This window comes from Hetaerina americana, unplaced genomic scaffold (genome assembly GCF_022747635.1).
Source record: "Hetaerina americana unplaced genomic scaffold, ioHetAmer1.1.p SCAF_6, whole genome shotgun sequence".
Lineage (NCBI taxonomy): Eukaryota > Metazoa > Arthropoda > Insecta > Odonata > Calopterygidae > Hetaerina > Hetaerina americana.
Genome location: NW_027287205.1, coordinates 22,341,144 through 22,366,842, shown reverse-complemented (window position 1 = coordinate 22,366,842; position 25,699 = coordinate 22,341,144). Strand labels below are relative to the sequence as shown.

The 25,699-nt window shown below is 32.8% G+C and overlaps 1 protein-coding gene across 1 annotated transcript in view; it reads right to left on the bottom strand.

Annotated features, from left to right (window-relative positions):
- LOC139695278 (zinc finger protein 345-like) overlaps nucleotides 1-25,699 on the bottom strand; it is a 97,630-nt gene that overhangs the window by 28,158 nt on the left and 43,773 nt on the right. The window contains exons 10-11 of the mRNA XM_071593974.1: nucleotides 8,653-8,820; nucleotides 412-579 (exon numbers count right to left, since the gene is read on the bottom strand). Of these exons, the coding sequence (XP_071450075.1) occupies nucleotides 412-579; nucleotides 8,653-8,820 (336 nt within the window). The remainder of the gene's footprint in view (nucleotides 1-411; nucleotides 580-8,652; nucleotides 8,821-25,699) is intronic.

The window sequence follows — 25,699 nt, the reverse complement described above, 5'->3', positions numbered from 1 at the left end:
AGCAACACCTCTGAACATCCTCAACTCAGGTGGTATCATTTTCTGGCTACCAGTTTTATCTGAAAAATCGTGCCGGTGGAGGGAAAGATATAGGCTTCTTGACTGCATATGCCATTAAGGCTATGGAAAGAGCAAACTCTACTCTCCCATCTATTACACCAACCTTTGACTATGGTTAAACCCAAATCACAAAAATTGATTCTTGGGCACCACTAAATTAATGAAATGAAAGTAATAAAAATTCTCAACAATTTCTTTACACATTAATCAGGTCTTCTGTAGTCCTTGACCATGAAGCCAATTTTTATGGATTCTAAGAATTTTGGGATGCTGGGCAAGGGGAAATGCACTTGTTCCTTTACAGCAAATGGGTAATGAAAGTGACTGTTCGGCTCCAAGAAAGACTCTCACCTGGGAGAAAGCCATGCCACAGACTTCGCACCGGTACGGCTTCTCCCCGGTGTGCACTCGACGATGGTTCCACAGGGTTGACTGCCGAGCGAACATCTTGTTGCAAACTCCACAAGCATACGGCTTCTCGCCAGTGTGGATGCGCTGGTGATCCTTCAACTGGGGGCCCTTTTTTGTGTCGTCATGCAATCCCACGCATGAGCAAACACACACACACACACAAATGAGCCCATCAACAAATTTGCTTCCATGAAGAAACCTCTCACTTTTACAAATATAAATAAGTCACGATTGGGAGTGAAGTGCAATTAGCCACAAATATGTACAAGTCTCTTTTGTTTAATAATGGCCAATTTTACAAGAATTTTGTGAACCATCCCCTGACAGCATTTTTATCCTTTCTTTCATTTCTAGAACAGCTTCACTTATGCTGATCAGGAAAACAACAAAGAGTTTATGCGAAATATTTTCATTCAATACATTTTTTGACCGAATGCATGCCACTTATTTGGAATGAGATTTAATTAGATTTGAGTTTGCTAGAAAATTCTAGAGGTAAAACATTAGCATACAAAAAACTTAAAAACCTATTTATAAAAAACAGATTTACAGTAGGCCCTTGATATTAATGGGGTGTTTTACCAGGAAGATGAATTTGAATTGATAACTTCTGAGCACCAACTTCCCCCTTCTAATTCAATTTCTCAACTAGCATAAGAGTGTAATACATGTGTAGTTAAGAGCAAACGGTGACCAATGAGTGACATGTTGAATGTAAGTATGAGAAAAAAAACAGCCTGCATTCATAGGATAATACTTTAGAAGATAATTTACTGCTATACCACAGTGTACAAAGTATGCATCCATCATGAGAATTTTAACAAACCCACAAATGGCCACGTGTTCTCTGAGAATCTCCAAAGATATATCTATAACTTTAGGCTTAACTTTGTGGCAGTCCATTATCACTGAAGTAAAAAAAAACAATACATCTTTCCACCAATTACTTCATCGAATCTTCAAAGAGTAACACTATAGCATATAATTCACAAAGGAAATTACTTTGAAGAACATAACAAATGCATTGGGATAAGCAGATGCTTAACTCCAACAAAGGGAAACGACAGATGTGACAGCCACAACCAAGCGTCAAAAAGGTAACAGAAACTGTCAAGAATAACTGAAAGAAAAGCAATTTTTATTGCTTCATACTGAGCATTCTGACCTCAGCAGAAGATTTTGGCTTTCCCATGAGAGAAGTTTCAGTTCAATGTTATAAGTTTAGAATAAGTTAAGCCATATTCTTTGATTAAAATAACAAAATAAAGAGTACTACTTCATCAGTTATCTTTAGTAGAACAAAGAATTGAAATTTATTAAAATAACTTCAAAAATTACAATTTACTTATTATCATTACCAATGCATTTTCAGTACCCTAATTCCGTCCATTGAAGAAATAGCTAATTCAGATGATGGTATGCGTATTAATATAGATAGTAAAAATGGAAAATCAATTTATCATTTTTATGTGATTTTATCGACTAATTTCTAGATGATAAGGTTTCACTGTATATGTGATAAGCAGAACTCAATAAACTCACAAGCATTGAAATGAAGAAATTTCACAGTTGAAAATCATTTGCTTTGACTGGTGCTCAAAGAGATCCCCTTGATGTCCAGCAGAATGCTTTACCCAATTGATCTAGCAAGGCATCCTCCCACTCGTGTGAATTTCTTAGGTAACTGGCAAGAGCACTCAGCACAAAATCAAGGGGTTCGAGTCCCAGTCAAGGCAAACGATTTTTACAGTGAAATTTCTGTATTTCTATGCTTTTCAGCAGACGACTCTGTTAAAAAGTAACTGATGTGATATCTCTCACAGTTCTTAGAATAAACTCAAAACATGATATAAGAGAATATATTGGTCCTCTGCCCCCTTACTCCTACTTCAGTGGTTTTAGCGGAAATTGAAGTTAGTTAAATTATACAGTAATTGTATCAAGATTGTAATGGTACATTGGAAGCCTATTATCTTTTTTGATAAGAATTTGGAAGTTTATATCAAAAGGTAGTACATAACTCATTCCTGATGCGCGATGTTGCAATCTCACAAATCCATCTGCTTAACTTTAATATTAGTCAAATATGATTACTTTTCAGTGAAATTCTATTACGCTTTCTACAGGAATATCAAACATGTTACTATTTCCATGTATCTCACAGAAAATTATTTAGTTTAGGGGTCACTTGAAATGTTTACTACAGAACAAACAACATAATGTAGGGTGTTATTATTTTTGGCATTCTACTGGTTAAATTAGGTTTTGGATGGACACTGCACATTGAAATTTTGTACACTAGTATTTCCTGGAAAAACATTTACTACCTTACACTCAATCATGGTTAACAAAATAGAAGGGTAATGTTAAGTGTGTACATCATTTGAAGGTGTTTATGTAAATGGCATCTACCGCAATTCCTTGGGAACTAATTCTAAAAGCATAGGCATGACCATACTTCACTTGGTATCCACACGGCTCTGGGAACTCAAAAACAAAATATGAGCCCTTTAAAATCAAAATGACAGCACTACTTGATTAAATGTAGTTTTAATGCTGAAAGAGTCTTACAGCAAGAAACAGGGACAGGCAGAGATGGAATTAATGTGTTTGTAAATATAACAGACAGAAAAACCATAAATAGCAAGGGCCAACTGGATAAGCAATTAAAATTGCTGGATATTCACAACTGAAGAGAATAGAATGAACGCAGTATGGCATTTACTTTGTGGAAAATATACAAGTCTCAGATGATTTTAAGGGAAACTATGCCCTACAATTTATTGAAAACGAGAACTAAGAACCTTCTCTTAGCTTTGCATTTAAGCCGAAATATGTTTCGTGATTTGTTTAGCCAAATTGTGGGCGTATATTTAGGTGGAATCATAACTATGACTACTAGTTAATTTCAGTTTTCATCGATTTTCCCTTTTCATTGGTTCACAATATTTTGGTCATTTAAATCATTTCATACATAATCTTATCACAAGAACCTTTTTGTTAGTACTGCAGTAACAATATCATAACCAAGAATTAAAGGAAAATAAAGTTTTTATTTAGTGACAATTAATAAAAAATAATGACATAAGTGACATAAAAGTTATTTTCAACCTACACTACTGAAAAATGCAACATGTGGAGAACTTGATGAATTATTTAATTTTTAACTCTGTAAATAACAATATTCCACAAGGAACTTTATTTTTCCTGTCCAATTATGACAAAGCCTTCATGAGAGGAACTAGTTCAGTGTAGTACTTAACACCACTATCCATATCAAACTGGTTTATGTAGCAGCTGGAAAGTGAAATTATGAACAAATATGGGAGGCATAGACCTCATCTTCTAAATGGGTAATTACAAGCCACATTAGGTATAATGTAATTACCAAGTGTATAATCTCATTTATATATTAACTTCTGCATTGAAAATTACAAGACTGAGCCAAATAGTTAACCATGGGAAATCAAATTTGAAAGAGGAAAATTCAATACTGAAATGTGTACAATGATGTAATTAAGCATGAACTGTATTTTAAATGGTGCTGTAAGAATGTGGCCTATGCATACTGGGATATGTTGAAATGGCCAGGAAAAATGATTAGCACTTCACAAAAATTAACCCCACAAATATGAAATATAAATTAATGCACTACAATGTTTTCCAGAGAGTATAAAGTTAAATGCCAAAAATGAAAGAATTATATTTGCATACAATACTAAGTTTTTAGGTCCATATGTTCAATGAACTGGCGTGTGGTATATTCATGCTAATAATGTGTTCTAAACTGCACACTAATAGGTTTCCAAACAACAAAAGTCTCCTGAGATAGGAAAACTCATTCAGTTTTTTCCTCCAGGGTATCATATGGAATATTGTTCTAGGGATTACCTGTATGCTCATTGCATAAAATTTTCTTGATTAAAAAAAAATTGATGCATACTAGGTGCTTCTTGTAGGATACCACGACAGCCCTAGTTAAAAAAATTAATGTTCACACCATTCCATCTATTTATATATTTACCATGTATGCTTTAATCAAAAATAACATCCAGGTTTCATGCTAATACCGATATTCACTCGTATTTAACAAGAAATCATCACCACATCCACACAAGTTACCATAAATCAGCTCCTATAATCATATTAAGCTCTCAAGTCTGCTTAAAAAAATGTTTAGTTTTAATTTGCCGATTTTCCTTGCATTTCTTAACCAAGGTTACAATATAAAATTAAATTTTGTGTGCATGATCCAATTAATGGTCTAAAGCAAATGATCGTATTTTAATATGCAATTGAGCTTACTTAACTATGTTTTCATATAATGATTGCCTCCTGGAATAGATTAATATCACAAATCAGTGCACCAGTCAACATTTACATTATACTTATGCTTATTAAGCCAAGTTATTTCCTGAGTCTCTTCTGCCTTGGTCTGAAGCGTTAATGTACTTATCAATTGAAATCAATTTTTACGATTCTTAAATAGAGTCCACCAATTAGAGATAGATTTTAGGGTCTTGAAATATATTTTCAGAACAATTTATAGGATTTTGAATATAATTTTGTTAAGGATAAACATTTCGGCACTATTATACCCATCTTCAGCTCTGCACATTTTTTACTCCTGTTCATGATTTTCAAGATGTGTATTTTTAATCCTACTAATTTTTCTTTGATTTCTATCAGTCTTAACTTAGCAACTCAACTCTCCAGCCACTTTTCCTAAACGCTATGAATTGCCCTAAATGAATCCCTATTCTTTAATGAGATTTTATCTCTTTTTCCATCTTATTTTCTCTTGCCTCACAACTATTTCTCAAAACCATCTGATCTACAATCATCGTCATTCTGACAAATTTGGTGACAGCAATACCATGCTCCAAGTAAAAGTCTTCAATCATGTTTCATGAAACATTTTCTTCACAAATTCATTCTCACTCCTCATTGTAATATCTTTCACTAATGCAATTGTTGTATTAACGTCCTTGCTACTATGCACATTTTCATCTAAAATATGTACTGTTCTAAATCCATCCACCACAGTTTCATTACTTAGATAGACAGAAGAAACACGTCACTGTATGAATTTTGAAATTAAACATCACGCTTTTTAAGCTTTAATTAAATTCATTATCTTATAGTTTACTTTCATTCCATACATTTCACATCGATCATACGAGGGCGATTTGAAAAGGTCTATTTTTTTCTTGAAAAATCAAATTTATTCTCAACTTTGTATACATTGTAAGAAAGGCTGAGCATTTAGCTATTTTCCTACATAGTAGCTTTGATGATTAATCACTTTTTGCATCCTTGTAACCAACTTTTTAATACTGGCATCGTACCTTTCTCCTGCAGCATCACAAAGCCAACTGACCGGCGAACAGTGATGCCATGATTTTCTAGAATTATTTTTTCTTCAATTGATCATGTATACTTCCAATTCTTCCCTCCAATGACTCATTGTTAAACATATTAACAAAATTTACAATTAAAATTGTCTGCAGTTTTCATCTCAAACATGCTATTCCTCAACTGCTCATATTTATTACCAGTTTCCATAATAGCTACCCCAAAGTCTTCAACAGGGTATGGCACTTTAATCCGGACAAATGAAACTTTTGCTTTAAAACAAATTTAAAAAATATACAAATGAAAATCCTTTTACAAACAAGTAGCGGTATCTGTCAAGAGTAACATTACTCAATGTAACCCCCTTCAGCTGCAATGACTGCCTCCAATCTTGTCCTGAATCGATTGCACACACTCTTTAAAATAGCGCTGTCCATACTCGCAAATGCTGCTATGATAGCGGTTTGTAGAGATGTGACATTAGGGTGCCTTGTCTTATTGGCAACTCTTTCGACTACACTGCAAACATAATAGTCGAGGGGGTTCAAGTCCAGGCTATTCGGGGCCCAGACATCCTTTGAGCAGAACATGCCAATGTTATCTGTGAGCCAGTTTAGGACTAAATGACACGTATGAGCTGGTGCGCCGTCCTGTTGGAAGACATATTGTCTCCCAGAGACCAGAGTTACCATCCACGGTTTCACGAAATTCTTCAAAATTTGCAGATAAGACTTCTTCGGTGATAGTTTGCCCCTTTTCAAAGAAATGTGGCGGCATGATATCACCCTCACTGGACACAACACCTCAGACATGGACACCAGCTGGAAATTTTGTTGGAGCAACAATTGGGACATCCTCGGGGTTGTGGGCAAGCCAGCAATCAAATCTCCGGTTGATCTTCGCATCAACAGTGAAAATTTTTTCATCAGAAAAGAATCTGATTTGCCCCGCAGCTTTATTTTTTAGAGAACACAATAGCAGGTCGCACCAAGCAATCCGCTTTGTTCTGGCAGCCTTAGACAGCATGTGTCGTAACTTTATTTGTATGACTTGTATTGTAGGTCCTCCTCTGCCATCCGACACATTGTTTGCTGGCTAACATTCAATTCTGATGCCAATTTCCTCAGCGATTGCCCCAGGTTCTCTGAAATCAGGGCCTGAGCCTTCTTAACGACTGCCAAAGTTCATGCCACGAGTTCCTCGATGGGTAAGCGAAACCTTCTCCAGACTTCTCTGAAGCAATACACCAATATCGTACACAGTTAATCTGGGCTACCCGAAGAATCAAACTCTTTCACTCGTTGAATGCCCAGCACGACCACTTTTGATAATAATGGCTCTTCGATTGTACTCCGCACTTGTACATAACAACTCGGCCATTTTGAGTTTATGACTGTTTACTGGATGCCTATAGCTTTCAAGAACACCAATTGCCACCTCCAGTTGAACTACGCTATTGCGGGAAATTCAAATTGAAATTTATCCGGAGATAGGCACCGCACCCTGTATATTGCTCCTACTACTTAAATCTGCACACAATCTTTATGCATCCTCAGTCCTTTTATTTGATGTTCTCTCACCTGTCTTTAGCAGAGCCCTAACAATTGATGCACTTATTCAACAGTTGCTAATCCTCCTCTTTGTTTTCTCTTCTGGTACATTTGACTTGGTTGTGCAAGGATTGCATGATGATAACCATAGACATCTCAGAGGACTAAGATCTACTTTCCAAGATTCATTCATCAGGCCAGAGTTCATCACAATTCAACAGTAAAATACTGGTAGTTTCCATGACCTTTCTTAGTAATGTTTTGAAAATATCACATCATCACATTACTATCTACCCTACTAGCGTCCATTGCTTTCTCAATATTGCTCCAGGTGTGGGTAACTTTATCTATGGCTAAAATTTTAATCAATCTACCATTAGTGATCATGAGATATTTCTCTCCTTGTTAGTTTGGTTCTTGAAGTATATTGGTGTGTGCAAGCCCTTCCATCTCCCATTCTTCCTTCTTTTTCACACAGAGTACAGAATTTTGAAACTCTTTGTCTTCACTTCTTTTTACTCTGCATCATGATTTTCAAAACATCATGGCTGATTTTTATGGCTTGGATGAGGGTCTCCTGTTATTTTATGCCTAATTTCAATATTATTCCAGACTGTGCATTACATAAGTATTCCATACAACAAATGATATTATTAAAAAAAAATCAAATACCCCTTGACCCAGAGCCTAATCAAAGATAATGTTGCTGTTTATGATAACAGATATTATGTCACCAGGAACCATTAATCAAATAGCATCAAACACTTCATTTAGAGAATCAGTGAATTTACTACTTTCTACACTTCTAAAGTAGTCTATTTGACTGCTGAAGCAAGGTTAGTAAAAGCTTGTTAATTGTCTTTCAAAAGACAAATCCACCAGTATTACTTGAACAATAGGTAAAAATGGAAAATAAATGTATGACTTTTCTTTTACCGATCCGTGCACATATATTGTATCATAGGAATATGAAGATTATTTGGTTTCTCTATATCTAAATCCTCTTTGCTAGGAGGTTTTTATTCATGTCCTCCTTTCTTTTCTGGATTCTTCCGACCTTTTATTGACTGGAGTCTATATTTTAGAAAGGGTAATTCATACCCTCAATTCTCTAGTAAATTAACCTATATTTTGTCTTAATTAAATTAACTGGTAAGATGAGTTCTGCCAGCACTCGAGTTAAATAAATTCCAATTCTGCATGAGTGACACCCAGTGTTTCAAGATAATGAGGGCCAAGTTTGTTGACTGCGAAATCTCTTTTAAGAGAACCTCACCTGGGAGAAAGCCATGCCACAGACATCACACCGGTACGGCTTTTCCCCGGTGTGCACCCGACGGTGGTTCCACAGGGTCGACTGCCGTGAGAACATCTTGTTGCAAACACCACATGCATACGGCCGTTCTCCTGTGTGGATGCGCTGATGATTCTTCAACTGAGGGCCCTTTGTGTTGTTTTGCAATCCGACATACATACACACTTACATCAATCGACCACAAAACATTACCCCCTGAGAACACTTTCACATTTTCTTAGATATTAACCTAGGTTTTAGTCACGTTCGACTTGGTCAATCTGTAGGTGTGTGAACCATCCCCCCAAATCAGTGATAAATCTCTATTCTCAACTGCACCTCCTCTCTATATTGGGGACTAATTTATGATTAAAGGACACCAATTTCTTGGCAATACAGACTTTCAACTTTAGCTCGTTGGATCAATGAAGGACTTATTCAAAACTTTTCATAAGGTTCTTAATTTTTCTATGGGCTGAGTGTGGTAAACCAATTTTAATTTCAGTAATTTATAATAAAATTATGCCTTGCCTTTAATTAATGTAGAAGAATTCTACATTAAGAGATAAAACTTATATATCAGACTGAGGTTTGTTTATTGCGATAACAATGGACAAAAAAAACTTTACATAGAAGCAACTATTCATTAATAGTTAATGAGATTTAATTACAACTACATACTTAATGAATATATTATTTAATTAATGGCAGATCATATATCTTTAAAGCAAAATTAAAATAGTTAAAACAATCATAAATTAATTATTATGAACAAACTAATTAAAAAAAATAAAACTATCCCATCTCCTTGAATGAAAATGTACATTTGCTTACTAAAATGAAGATTAAATGTTTGTTAATTTCAACATGTCTTTAAAAATAAGATAAAATACATGAAGTAAAAATAGTTCGATGTTTTACTACTAGAAAATCACTATAAAAATAACAATTGGCTTCAAGAGAGTGATGCCAAATTTGTTGGCTCATAACTTTAAACCTCAAACCATCATTTCTTCATGAAGTACCTTCAAAATTTATTGTCTACGCTAATTAACAATAACTCTTTTACAAAGAAGAAAATGGATGCCAACAGAGTGACAAACAATCCATTCAAAAGGAAATCTTCAAAACATCAGATGCTGTAGACATATTTGGCCTTTCTGGTCTACTTCAAACAGCCGTTGAAGCTACAATTATATGTACTTTGCTACACACTTCCTTGCAATGTTTCGGCCAAAAATTTCCCTGAAAGACTTCTTGCAGCAAGTAGTTATAACTTTAATACATAATGTAATAGACAGCTTCATAGGGGTAGTACACTCCACTGGGCCTATGAAATGAATTGCTATTTGACGTTGTCTTTAAAAATTGTTAGGCAAACTATTTACCTAAATTAATTAAATATGAAGTAAAAAGTTATTTGAGAGATCATTTTATGACTTCAAAAAAACACTTTCCTTGTTTGAAAAATTAAAATGACGATCATGAATTAATTAAGCCTCATTGAAGGTTTAACTGTCATCCTTGGAATGGTTATGTAGCAAAATTTTCTAATAGCACAATTGGAACAAATACTTTTAAAAGAAAGCATTAAATTGACAATACCTATTCAATTTTCTATTACCAAGACCTTTCAGGATATATATTCTCATCCTATTTCATTTCATTTAAATATTCTGCCTTTTTCATTCACCTAAGTTTCTTCTCATTTTTCAGACATCCGACTAGTTTATGTGAAAGTGTTTGTCTAATCACTGCTATTTCCATGTTTCACCTACCAACCTCGGTTTCCTAAAACACTATGCCTAATAAATAATTGCCATCCTCAATGATTTACCTCATTTTTACCATCTCCTTTAAATTCATTCTAACAAGTCAAAAATTTAGTGATTATATCTATGCAGCCATCCGAAATCTCCCTTAAATGGTAGATGAGTAATAATAATGATAATGAGTTAATTAATTCCCACCTTCCTTATAATTCACATTACAATTCTAAACTGTAATCAATTTTGCCCCATGCATTTGGTTAAATTAATACTAGAGTCCCTACAACTTTCTCCTAATAGAGCTTCTTCCATTTGTGGTGGTGAAGAGTTTAAAGCCTGATGTAACTACTGACTAAACTAAAACCTTTCTAGGGACTTCCAGAGGTTCATGAATTCCACAATTTTGGTATTTATATAGTATCGGCATCATATATTTCCTTTAAGGCACTGTTTCACTTTCTAAAGAGTTAGGTAGACCAGAAAAATAAAAATTCTTAACAATAGCAACGTATCATAACAAGAATCATCCTTGGTTTAATTTTAATAGGTTATAAAGTTTGTTAATCATTCTATTTAGGGTATTTTTACAATTACTATCTACAACCATTTTTAATTAGTAAAGATTTCCTCTATTTTTTTGTAATGTTAAAATGATGGTTTACAAAGTTTTATCTGATGGAGAACAGGTCTTTCTTTGAGACATTGCAATCATAAGAGCTTTCAAAAAGAGATGTCCTTATTTATCTGCTTAATCTTCAATTTAAAATATAATTATGGTCTCCACCAATAAAAATAATACTTATGAACACTAATGACGACACAGTCTTGAGGAAATTTTAACGTGTGTCAACATATGCACTACAATTATGGTAATTACAGTAACTTCTCTGCCTCAAAATTTAGCAACATTTATACTTTAACTATGAAAACTTATCACACTTAAAGGTTAAATGTTTTTGCAAATCAAAAGTATAAAAAATACAATAAAACCTTGTGATATAAACCCATAATCATGTGTCCTAGTGATAATGTATGAAATCGCTAATCCCATTAGCACAGATCCATGAAATAAATGCAAGAATATCATAGTGCAAAAATCATTTTTCTTGATTTGAAATAGGATTCCTCAATATCCAGCAGAGTGCTTTAGCCATTTAAGCTATGGAAGAATCCCCTTGTGCAGTGAATTTCTAAGGACCAAAGGACAGGACATTTGTGACAAATTACTGTACATAAAATATCACTAAGTAATGATAGTCATGTGCATTGCACCACAATATACAAGTTTTAAGTCCACGTTTTTAAACACAAAGATGTTTACTTTTCGCAAATCAAAAGTATCTTGGGAATTGCCACAACAGTTACTCCAGTGGAGTCACCTGCTTAAATTCACATATGGACATCTGTGTGTGTCAGCCAAAATAACTGTTACAGCATTTTCCACAGTTCTGTGAACACAGCTTTGTATTTAAAAAGACCTAGCAGAAATGTATAATGAATAGTTTCTCATCTTGGAATATCCTAGTTACCTCAATAGATGGCCTATTTTTAAATTAATTACTCATTCTTCTTCAACAATTAATGCTATTAACTTCTTAATTATTATTCACCCACTGGTTTTTTCACTTCACTAATATTTTCATGCAAGATGGAACTACAGTATTAATACTAATGAGAATATGGAGTAGTTTTTGTACTTTTTTCTCAAAGATCAATGATATCTACAATAGTGTGAAGAGGAAATTTAACACAAATGTCCTATTCATTAGAAGAATTAGGCAACTAGTAGTTCTTCCTATACTTATTACAAAATTCACCATACTGAAAATGCAATACATATATGTTAAAATATGGTCAACATAATAGCAACAGGAAATGTTTATGGCCAAAATGAGAAACTTATTAAATACATTTTTAAAAGAAAAAATGCTATTATAACTGCTAATTTTATTCAAACTAAGTACTTTCTCATACCTACAAGTGTTTTTTGTCAGACTGCATTTTCTGCAGAAATAGCTAGATCATTCTTGACAAAGCAAAACAAGAAAAATAGTTCTTGATTAATAAAAATGTTACAAATAATTAGGGTTACCTTAAGTCCAGTTTTTTCTAATTATCCAATTTCTCATAATGCCTCGTGATGCCCTAATGTGATCCTGATTATTTTGGATTTTTCCATGAATTGAACAAAATGTGTGTAAGCATTTTGTGTTAGTTCCTATTTCAATAAAAAAAGTAACACTATATTTATGTGATTACTTAGATTTTATTGTATTTAGGCCTTTATGCACATAATTTATTTATTAATAATGGTAAAAGTTGTTCATTAATTGCTGTAATGCATAACCAATGGTGTTGCTATTATCACAATGTCAAAGCTTTCATGGGAGCTAGTCAGTAAATTGTCAGATCCCACAAATATCAAGGGTATTGAATGTCATAATCCACATTTAAAATTAATATTAGTTACATAATTCTTTACTTAATACAGATAAATAACGAGTTGTTCACATGGTGTTGTCATAATTGATAAATTTTGTCATCACAAAACTTTCTCGAAACCTTATCAGAATTTTGACAATCAACAAGACAGAGTCAATCATAGTTAGTAAAAACCTATCAAGTGCGGATTCATCTAAGTTACACCTAGATCTAGCTCAGTGAGCACTAGTACCACTGCATTTGCTAATATGTTTTGCTTTCAGCATTAAAAAAAACAATCGCTTTTCAAAATGGTAAAATGTGGAAAGTAAAAAATTATTTCTATAAACTTATGATTATTTTAGACAGCACAGAACATTTCCACATTGTCAGTGAAAGGAACTTGTATAATTGAAAATTAAATACATACAAATTTGTGTGAAAGTAAATTTTCCTATAATTCTGTGAATGCCACTTTCAAAAGATACCAAACTAAAGGGAAATAAAATGTCATTTAAGAGTGCCAAAAGGGGGAAAGAGGGCATATGAAAAATTTCAAATAATTCCTGATCATAATGCATTAAAAATTAAACAATTGATCCCACACTGTTTTATTAATTATTATATTTATGAATTTGATGGTTTTGAGGCTCTACTTCATGAAAATTCATGAAAACTGAATAAATAAACCAGGTATTTTTTAACACGAAAAAAGTTTATGTATTCAGTGATATTATATTCATATTTGCTGCACTATATAGCACTCCACAAAATTGAAAATGTAGAAACTAAACAGACATTTAATTTACAATCAACTTCTTTCATTTCTCACATTCATGGGTGGACCAAAAAAGCCATTCTGATGTTTGTGTAACTACTATATGACCCAGGTAAAATAAAACTGGATGCATTTGAAAACAAAAATCTTTCGCCACTCCACATCCAATTTCCATTTTTGGAAATAGGTAAAACCAGCAGCCCAAGTTATACCTGTTATCGAGTTGTTTCTTTGAATCTATTGACAATAGGTCGGGATGCAGTTCTGCCTAGGTGTTGCAATTTCTCCTCAGGAAATGCAATATGTGTTAGCTCATCAATACTTGATAATTTCATTCAATTCAACATTTCTTTGCAACAGTGATATCAGCATATTATTCTTTAGGGCATCAGCTAAATTACTAATGAACATAACACTTTGTTGAAAAAACTAAGGTAACGAAACTTAGGGCTACATAGACATTATTGGAAAAGCACTACTTCATCATAGTCTTGAATCTATCCAATGCATTACTGATTTTCAAGAAGATATTCTGATAATAAAGAACATAGGTGATGACAGCGAGTAGATTTTGGCATGCCTGAATTTTAGTAGGAACAACTTTAATTTGATGTTGACAATATTCTTAATGGAAAACTCACTGATGGTGACATTTCAGTATTTTCAAAGGTAATGCGTATGCATATTTGTAATTTGTAGCCATTTAAAAGTTAAGGTAGTTGATTATCAATAAGAACCAAGATGAAAGAAGAGTTTTTGGAGGCAAATATAAATATCCTTATTACATTGAGGTTCTTATTTTCACCCAAAAACTATTCAGGCAAAAAAATATCATGAGAAGATATATACACATGCAATGAATATTAGTGGAATAAAACATCTATTAACCTGTTGGCAGATACAAATGTCTCTTTGGGAAAGAGATTGTCAAATACTGAAGAAAATATTTTAACACACCTATGGAGTGTCTATATGGGGCATAGCAGGTTGAAAAAATAAAATATTAATTTACAATTAATCACAGGACTTAATAAAAACATGATGTCATTACAACTTGACATTCATTGCCTAATAGTTTGGATTTGCATTTGGAATGTATTCAATTTTTGTGGCCAGAAAGAATGTATCAAGTGAAGGTGTACAAAGTGAAGAAGCAGAATTTAGAGGAGAGCAGTTATTTATTATTTGAGTTTTTACGAGATTGATTGTAAGGATTTTGCCATAAAAGGGACTCATGATCATCTATAATGACTGCTAATGCATGATATGTCAACACATAAGTTTTCCCTCTTTTCTCACAGGATAATATGCATTGATCAATGGCAAAAAATGATATTTTTACTTAGGTATTTGTTTTATATTCCTTGCCATGTTGTCAGTATACAGCAGCGTTCCAACAAATCAAGGATCAAAATAGATGGATTTATCACAAGGATTCAGGGAGCTCAAGAATACCAAAATTTTATTTAAAGGACAATTCAAGCAGGAGTAGTATATCTAAGCTAATTGTAACCACTCCTATTGTTCAGAGACTTGCCTGCACATTCTCTTATGAGGAAGAAATATAAGACTAAAAAAGAGGAATATAATGAAGATTGAGGAAAATGGAACGAATAAATGAAAAGGAAAGGTGTTAATGAATGCAATGAAATGGTAGAAGACCTCTTATGACAAGGAAATGGATTGGCAACATAAATATTAGATCCTTCCTGATTTATCAATCAAAGAGAAGAGATGCTAGAATTTGAGATTTCAGCAGCTTCCTAATCTACAGTGGACTAATGGACAATTCACACAAAAGGCGCATCATCCGATCTAAATTTGTGTGGGCTGTCAGCCTACAGTCTGTCCCAAAAGCGAATTTGGTATTTTGAAGTCCATTTACATGATGTTCCTAGAACAATGTATTCACATACAGAATCTGACCTTCTTCTACCTTTATCAGGCTATACCATGTATTATAACAAACTTGGTGAATTTCCTATCAATTAAGGAGAATAAAAGGGTTCATGAGTTCCTTGTAGCTACAAATACCACCTATTATTTTCTTTAAATTACAAGTGTAATTATCAACACAAGCTGTATCAACATACCATATACAGCTGATTATGTACATGCCTTGGATGTGGATGAACTGATATTGAAATGGAAGATGAATACTATTCAAGCAGAAGCAATTTTAATAAACCTATCATAATTTATGACATTTGTCATACATAGATAATTTCCATATGACATCAGGATAAAAATGATTAGTACCCACCATGTGCTACTCACATCTTAATTAAGTCCCTGACAATAATAGGTCTGAATACTTGAGAGGAATTCCCCAAACAAAGTCTTAATAAACATCACAAACTGACTCTGGTTTTACAATGCCAATTTCACCATTTGGCAATGCTTGCAAAATCCACTTTGCTTTCACAATTCATCATTAGTTTGCTGCAAATGAGGTGAAATCACATTTTAGGTTCCCAGGTCATAAGGTTTGAATATTTGGCTCTCCTAACATGGGGAATCTAATTCAAAACCAGATAACAAGCTCTGTAACATGCAATTACACATGACTAATTTATGTTGTAGTTAAAATATCTGACTCATTGAGGAAAACCAAAAGATTTAAGCCAAAACAAGGAAAAATATGTCATTTATACAACTTACAATTTTATACTACCATAAAATAGGAAGTCTATACGGCTTTACTATAATATATACCTTTAAAATCACTTGAAATACAACCAAATTATTTCATACCAATATTACATAGAGAAAAAATTGATCCAATACATCAGGAGAAGCAAAACAATGATTACATTCAATCATGTGAATTATATATTTACAGCACAATAGCCATAGTTAAAAATTCGAATGCAACATTTTTTATTTCTCTAAAAGATTGAGAATCCAACAATAACTTATTACCAAAAAATTTTCAGTCACATTAATTCTGTTACAGAACAACAATTAATACCATTATTAATTGAGGCTTAAAAATTACTTCTACACTTGGATAAGATAAATACATGAGAATTTCAGTTCCCAGAAATCACTAGATTTGAGATTAAACAGGAGATAACAGATGAAGCAATAACCTAGAGATAGTTTATTGTTAACAATAGAGCTTGGGGAGGTTGAACACAAATATCGAGAGATAGAAAAGAATAACCTCAGAATTGATTCCCTTTTTAACTACTATGCTATATTGTTGAGGTGCGTTAAGTTTTCCTAGAAAAACCTAATATTTAGATACATTCAGATAAAAATAGGAGCCAGAGATATAATGTAAAAATTTCATTTTTCAATATTAAAGCCATTTTTAAACAACACTGCATTGTAAAAGGTATCCTCTGTAAACATCTCCAACGCATGGGAGAAGTTTACAGTGGATAAGGGCCAAACCAAACCCTACCATTCCATACCACCTGGTCGTTTAAAGAGTTGCGTAAGAGAGAAAACCATTTCTACTATGAGATTTTACAATGGCATTGCTCATTACAAAATTGATATTTTCATTATGGTGCTATGGATACAAAAATATGACCCGCTAGTCATCCAGCTTAATGACCTGGCTTGAGGTACTGCGACAACTCTTCATGAAAAATGTTATATTTGTGATAACCTGATCTCATCGCTTCTTGTGTGAACACAATTATAAATAGGACCCAGGTTCTGGGTGTGACAACATAACTTCCTTTTTTGAAAAGCAAAACCCCTATAAAAAGAAAGTTATGTTGCCGCACCATGCATAATAAATTAAAAGGCCCTAACATTTGAACTTTTCAGACAGAAATCCAGTGGGCAGATTAACTTTTGGTTTCAACAATAACTATGCACCTTATTGTGAGTAATGTGTTATTCTCTTTTATATTTAAATACAATAACAGGCTTCAGAGTTGGGACTACTTTTACAAGGTAATTGCCTAACTTAGTCACCTAAATTATGACCAATTAAAAGATACTTCACCCAAAATAATCACTAAAGATTCATGCGGCATACCATAAATAAGTAAGATGAAGGAAGAGAAAACTTATTTTGCACCATTCCATGACAGATCCTGGTGCTAACAATTTTGAAGAGCACACTGAAGTTACAAAAGTAATTAATACTAAGTATGAAATAATTTAAGCATTTAGTGGTAATAAAATAGACAAATATCATTCTATTTCCTGAGACAACATCCATTTCATGCCAAGCATATTGGAAAACTTGAAGCAAAATGAATAATCATCTCTTCGAACAACTTTTTATGTCAAAACCCAAAGAAAATGGTAAGATACAGCCTAAAACTGATCCTAATAAAAAGGACTGCAGCCAAGAAACACTAATAGATGACCTTGAAAGTTTAATCAGCAGTGGCATTGTGACCATGAAATTGACCCTTTATATATCTAATTCATTTAAAATTCATAATGAAATGAATTCAAAATTGAAATATCATTTACTGTTTGTGGAGTATATTTCAGGGGAACTACTTCAATAATCCAATCAATCCACAAAGTAAAATGAAAGGAGGCTAAGGCTTGCAAAAAGACTAAAGTGTTAAGATAGGACAAGTTGCTTTGAAATAAAGAAGGTGGCAATTGAGAAGCTTGGAGCAATGATGATCTTCCAGTATGATTGAATATTGTTTGAAGTGAAAAATGCTGGTATCTTGCACCTTTATAATAAATTTGTACAATAATGGACAACACAGATAAAATAATTGAAATAAGAATAGTACGGTGATTATTCCACATTGAGGAGTAGAGGATAGGAATGGACACAATAAACATAAAAGATTAAGGTAGCGAGCTAGCCAGGCACATTCCTATGAAGAGGTTGACTGGGAAATACGAAGCAGTGGAATCACTAAGTCTGAGACATGATTTATGCTAAGAAACCCATGATGCTGCCCAGACTTGGAGTGTATTTAAATCAAGCAAGCCAAAAATCATGTTTCTTTTCCTCAGAACTAAATAAAATATAGTGAGTGCATGAGGTACAGGTGGGCACAGATTACATGAGCTGCAATTAAATATAAATACGAATTGAGAAATACTGAACAAATTTTAAATATATTTTTTTTAAGTTTATCTAAAAGACTGAAAAATGTGATTATTATTTCATTCAAATGTTCTTGTATATCTTGCATTTGGAATAAAATGAGGGTAATGGAGAGACAAGTCAACAACTGCATGCATAAAATAATAGCAATTTGACTTTAAAGAACTTTTGACAAAGAAAATTTATACATAAAATACTTTAATTGTTGTAAGTACAGCATTTCAGCTAAATATTCAAAAACATTTAGGTTTAACTCATTAATTCTTAAATCTGTACTTTTATTTTTCATTATTACAAAACAAATAATAATAAATTGCCAGAGAAAAATGTAATAACTGTTTACTAACTGTATCCTCAATACGTTCAACTGATATCCTCAACTGATTAAATAAAATAAGACACAATTAAGTTCAATGAACATAATTAACTGTTTATGTTTTAGCATTATGACTAAAAAACTTACTGCACAAGGGCAATGCAATAGATATGGAAATGGCACCAAAAACAGGGTTAGAGTTGGCGCTATATTTATTTTTAACACTAAGCAGTAATGATCAATACACTTCCAATGGGAACAAAACCTTGATACAGCAATTTGATACAGCCAATGCCCAGCCTTTGACTTAAATAAAATGAATATTACCAGACCAGGAACAGCATCCTGATACATAGCAAAAACACATATGTACACAGCCATTTGCAGAACCTTTCAGTATGCAACAACAAATCAAACACTGGTATTTTGTAAAGCAATAAAACAAGAGAAAGGAATGAAATCTAATTTGTTTCATAAGTTTATCACTCAGACTTGTACTGAATTTATGCAAGGAAGTCACTGGTATAGGCACAACCACATCTAGTTTGATCTAATAACTACACAATTTGAAAACTGAGAAGAAATATAATACTGTAGTTCAACAATACTTAAATTTCTCCTTTCCTTCCATAAGAGTTTTGCCAAATAGATAATTAGTTGCCATGATAACCAATTGTCATACAAAGTTACAGGAGAGCTTAGGAAGAATCAGTTCAAACACACCAGAAGCTGAACACATTTATTGAACAACTCTGATAAAAAAATCTCTTTTTTCTACAAGGGAATGAAATTAGGTAGATCAAAACAACAAAATTCATAGTCAAGATTATTTTCACAGCAAGAAAAAATTAACCAGGAGTCACCACACACATGCAAGCTGGCACAGTTCCCTTCCTAAGCACTAGCCTGCCATAGTAATTATAGTAAACCTCTCCTAGACAAATTGATGATTTTATAAGCTATGATACTCCCGATGTATTTATCTAGCTGTAATAACTTATCAATAAAAGGGGAGATCCAAATAAAATGTAAGTGTTGTAGGGGTGGAGGTAATCTGTAGTGCCTTGATAAATTTTTAAAATGATTTAATTGTCTACATGGATTTTACAAGTGCTCAATTTCTCAATCCCAACATTATGTAATGCCAACATGAATGAAATGAAAATATACTGAAAAATGCATCAGAAGCCCACTGGAGAATTGTCAGGGATGAACAATACTCCCAAACACTTTGAAAAATATGGAGATAAAATGAATGAAATTCAACAGGCACAATTAAATAATGAAACAGAAGATTATGAGAGAAGTATGAATAGAAAGAGACAGAAATTTGGAGCCCTTGAAAAAATATGTACAAAAACTGATTTAATTTGGATGTAAATAAAATGAACTTGATGTTGCATTAACATTGGCTATGTACTGAACGCTGACATGAACCCCCTTTGCGCAGCAAATGCCTACTTTTTTTTGTTTAAGATGGGTAGTTATTATACATTATATTTCCAAGTAATAAACTATGATAATAATAAGTAAAATACAGATTTAAATGTACATTTGCATTCATCACATATTTCACCTTTGGTAGAGCATTACACAAATATTTCACATAATGGGCTCATTCCAAAAGCCTTAGGAGCGGGTAACTGTCTCCATCAACATTGCATAGCAAAATTAACACATGGAAGTTTTCACAGGGCGGATTCAAACTTTCTTTGAATGAGCAAAGTAAATTTTTGTTCTACAAGAAAAATCTTATGTTGAAACCCACTGATACACACAATTTTTATACTTAATAAAATATATTAAAGTTAAAGGTTTTCTAAAATTTCTAGTTTTGATCTGAATAGGTCTGATCCTTTCATGAGAGTACTGGCAAACATACAAATGTGAAGAAAAGTATTTAACATAGTTGGATTAAGTGAACATGCAAATATTACATTAAAACTCCAATTTTGAACCTTAATGCTATGAATTATTTGTTTTGCTGACCATTTTCACTTAGCATTAATATTGGGAATTTCAAACATTTTTCACTGCATATGTTTTTTTAACTTGACAATATATACCAACTCTTAAAGAATTTTAATAAATTAGAACAAAACCGATTGCTTGATAATAAGATGGATTCCCTAAACACATTTACACAAAAAGTGACAGTGAAAGGTAAGGATGGTAAAATAATAACTATTTAGTTTTCCATTATTGAAATAGAAAGAAAGACTCGTACTTTTCCACAGATTTTATTATACGGCACGACGCGCTACCTTATGATGCCGCAAGTCGGTGAAACGCGTCGTGCCGTATAATAAAATCTGTGGAAAAGTACGAGTCTTTCTTTCTATTTCAATAATGGATATCAATTACTTCCACGAAGTGAAGCCTGAAACAATAGAATATATTTAGTTTTGAATTGTATTACTCTTTGAAAGCCAATCTCATTTAACAGAAGTAGATTGCACAACAACTAAAATCTGACCATAACATTAATGAACCATCGAAATAGCAATTCAGAAAAAATTAAAAATTGGTTTACATATGATATTTTATAGATAGTATTTGACTTACACCGTGGAACTTGTTAAGATTTGGTGACAGAATAAAAACTCTGGAGAGCATGAGAAATTATAACTACAGTCCTCCACCACCTTAGGGCTTAATTTTCTACCCCCTCCCTTCACTACCCACCCCTGCTCTGGTCCAGATTTCTTCTACAGTAACCCCCCTTAACTTGTTTCAAACTCATTCCCTAGAAATTCCAAGAAACTGTGGAAGATGCCACGACAGTAACTTTTAACGGAGTCATCTGCTTAATGTGCATTACAATGAAACAATTTCTAAAGTGTAAAAATCATTACCTGGACTTCCACCACCTCCTACCTAGCCTCTATCCTAAGAAGGGAAGGGACTTATCTAGCCACATTCTCACCCCAGTAAAGACGTTTATTATTATCCTGGCTCCTCACACTCCTTTACTACCCTTCTTTGTAACCTATACCATATGACCTTCACAATTACTTTCCTTGATTTTTCACATAAACCTCCATATTCAGCAGAAAAATATGAACTTGAAGATGTCACTTAGGTGAACTGGTTGTGCGAGAACTTTCTTTTTCATAAATGTACAAGGTTTTTATTTAATCCCAACTTTGAGATTTCTCGAGTCTAAAACTACTGATTATAAAAATTTCAACAAAAGCACTTATCAATACACAATAGAATCCCAATATAATGAGAATGACATGCAACAAAAATCTTGGTCTAATGAGTAATACCCTGGATACAGCTAACTGACCTGATTTACAAGCAAATTGGTAATAGCAAAGCCTACATATAGCATACAACATGGCCAATCATTATTACCAAATAGTTATTCCATTTCTTCAAGTTGAAATAGTGATGTCATTTCAACTGTCCATTCAATCAACACACAACTTGACTGGGTAAATTTGTATTCATTTTTATGCACTATGATTCATATTCCGCTGAAAATACTTTATCGGCTGAAATTAAAACTGGGACATAGTAGTTTTTTTTAAATGATACAGATTCTCACGAAATGATTTTTTTTAGTGCATTATGACTATGGGTGTGTAAAGCAAGAAATTTCCAACAAATAGAATTACAGAGCATGCAATGATTTATTCTTGACTAATAAGTAATTTATCAACTGTGATAATATGAGATTCATGGAAGACCTATTAATAGATTAAATAACTAATGCATAATATAATACAACACTATATGTGACTACCACTTCACTTTATTTTTTTCTAAAACCGAATTATATTGACACACACTGACAAAGATAGCTATTTCGTCAGAAATGATAATCATACTATAATTCAGCTCAGTTGCTAAAATCAGTTCAGTTAACTTATTTCAATATCAATTGCTAAAATATAGTTCTTATATAATTTTCTACTACAATACATTTGATGTAAATAAATGACTCTGCAGTTCCTAAGTCTACATAATACACAATAATAACTGCTTAAATGAAATGACAGCAATAACTACCAGAAGAATTAATTATTAACTAGTTCAAAGAATATTAAAGGACTATAATGATAAGCAGGTGTGTTTGCTGGTTGCGTCCAAGTGAAACAAGATAAGATAAGGGAAGCTAAAAATGGAAAGAGTGAAATTATATTGATTACGAAATCTTCATGAAATTTAACAAAGCCCAGATTTGGGACTTTTTGTGTGTTTATACACTTCCTGTAAACAACTATCACTTAGAATTCTCGCATAAACAAGCATATTGTGGATGGAATAGAACGAAGCACAGATGACTCACTTAATCCCCTATCACAAATAATTATTTCTAATATAAAACCATATTTCCAAGTAAAACTCAAAATGATTATAATTAATATTTACTTAATCCTTAATTTCAAGTTCCATGAAGTATAGAGGAGACCTAACAGTGAGAATGGCACTAGAAACTAATACGTTTAACAGTTTTGAAATATAGAGTTACAGGGGTGAGATAAAATTTTCTGCACGCTCACTCCTGGGTAGTTCAACAGGAGAGGCAACCATCTAACTGTTTGATGACTGTCACCTTAAAGTTAAGCCATTACTCTTCATCGCAGCTAATTACTTCTATTATAACTTTCACAAATTCATCAGCACTAATATTCATAGTTTACAAATGCATTATTCTTACAGCCCATTTATGATAACACTAATAAATGAATATGGAAGTACACCATCTGTGTTTGTTGCCATTGCTTTGATTCACTTGAATCTTTTCTGATCACAAAAATTATAACATGCAAAGTATTAACTTACATCACTTGCATTTGCCAGCACATGCTATTCCTTTGGTTCAGGTGAGTGATCATTTTTTATCTTTCTACATCCACCACAAGATGGAAGATATTTCAAATTTCAGACATTCACTGAAGTGCTCCCATTTTCCTTTACCTCTCACCTCAAGCAGTGAGCACAATGGAAACACAGGTAAAAAAAAATCTCCTACACTTATGGTCTATGATTACAACTTAGCAGCATTTTGGTAGTGAGCTCAGAGTTTCAATATGAGAGTAAGGATTATCTTTCTGTCTTACTTATTCACTCCATTTTCATAGTAGATTGAAACCACCATCCCTTCAGAGGTTTCCAACTTTGCCTGCACTCTCTGCCATCCTTCAAAGAGCCTAATGCCAATGACAATGTCACATTGACCTTCAACTAATCAGAACAAAAATAGTGAGGGGAGAGCAAAATGCTTCTTCTAAGATGTCAGTTAATTTGGATTTCTAATAGCACTAAGGACCAAAACATAAAAAAATGTAATAATTCTGAAGGTTAATGGTTAGGATGCTCATATCTTCTGTAAGACATCTGACATGATTTCACGCTGGCTTAATGACTAAATTAAATGGAAGTCATTAGAGGTTGGCTACAAGATATTTCATTTCAACGTCTATTCTTACAAAGTTGGTCACTGTCAGTCAGCCTTATGGTCTTAGAAATGTACTAGATGGCATTTTATGAAAACATTGTCAATTGAACAGGATCTGAGCAATTTAACTATCACAGTGCTTAGTTAATAAGTTTCCTAATTGGGTTTCTTAGTTCTACAGTTCATTTGTAATTTTAAAAAGTTGTCCATGCATATATATTTTAATATCATTATAGCAAATGTTGATAGTAGGTAACTTGGAGCCATGAGCTAACATTCACCATGCTTTCAGACATTTTGAAATGTGTTTTTAAAGAGAAAATATTAAATTTCTTAGGATTAATATATTAATTCTTGACCAATTCTGATGAATGATAAAATAAATATCTCTAGTCAATTGCATGTCACATTGATGAAATCAAACCAGTTCAATCATCAAGATTGACTCTTAAAATCAATAATAATAATAAAATATGAAAATGGAAAGTATAAAAATCAATTATTACAATAATTACTAAATCATCATTTTAGTTTTTTTAGTTTATCAATAATATCCTGATACATATACCAAATAAAATAATCACAGTAATAGCTAGCCATATTACCCTGAACATCCAAGGAATTCACATATAAGTGATTAGAACATTGCATTGCTAGCATTACGAACTCACACGAAGTAATTATTTAGGAATTGCGAGCACTTGTTATGTTGAGATTCCACGGTATGCCGATCAAGCCATACTTACACCTAGAAACTAGTCCAGAATTAAAGAATTTTCCTAAAAATACCTAAAAAAGATAACTTGAACAATAAAAGTAACACAGGCAGTAAAATTTCTAAATTGTGCATCTCAACTTTATTTAATTTTTGGGTTGATATTGGTATTTTGGTATGCCACACCTGTCCATCTAATCTTTAAGTCTGATTTTCTAAAAACGCTTATTAATTAAAAGTAAGATTGGCTCCCTTTTTATACTTCTATTTTCACAAAAAAAAGGGAAAGGGTTTAATAATCAATCTATCACAACACAAAAACACTCATTTCTTATGATAGGATTCCAATATTTTCTATGCACTATTTTTCTTAACTGGACATGTAATTATAACTGATCCAATAAATCAACATATGCTAATTTCAAACATTTTCTCTGTGCATCGAATTTCTTTCAACTTATTTGTTAGTCAAAGGTACTACAACTTTTATCACCGTTTTCACAAATCAAATCATCATATGCCGAATTTAAGTTTAGCGAACACCAACTATCTAAGGACTCTTAATATGTATAAAGG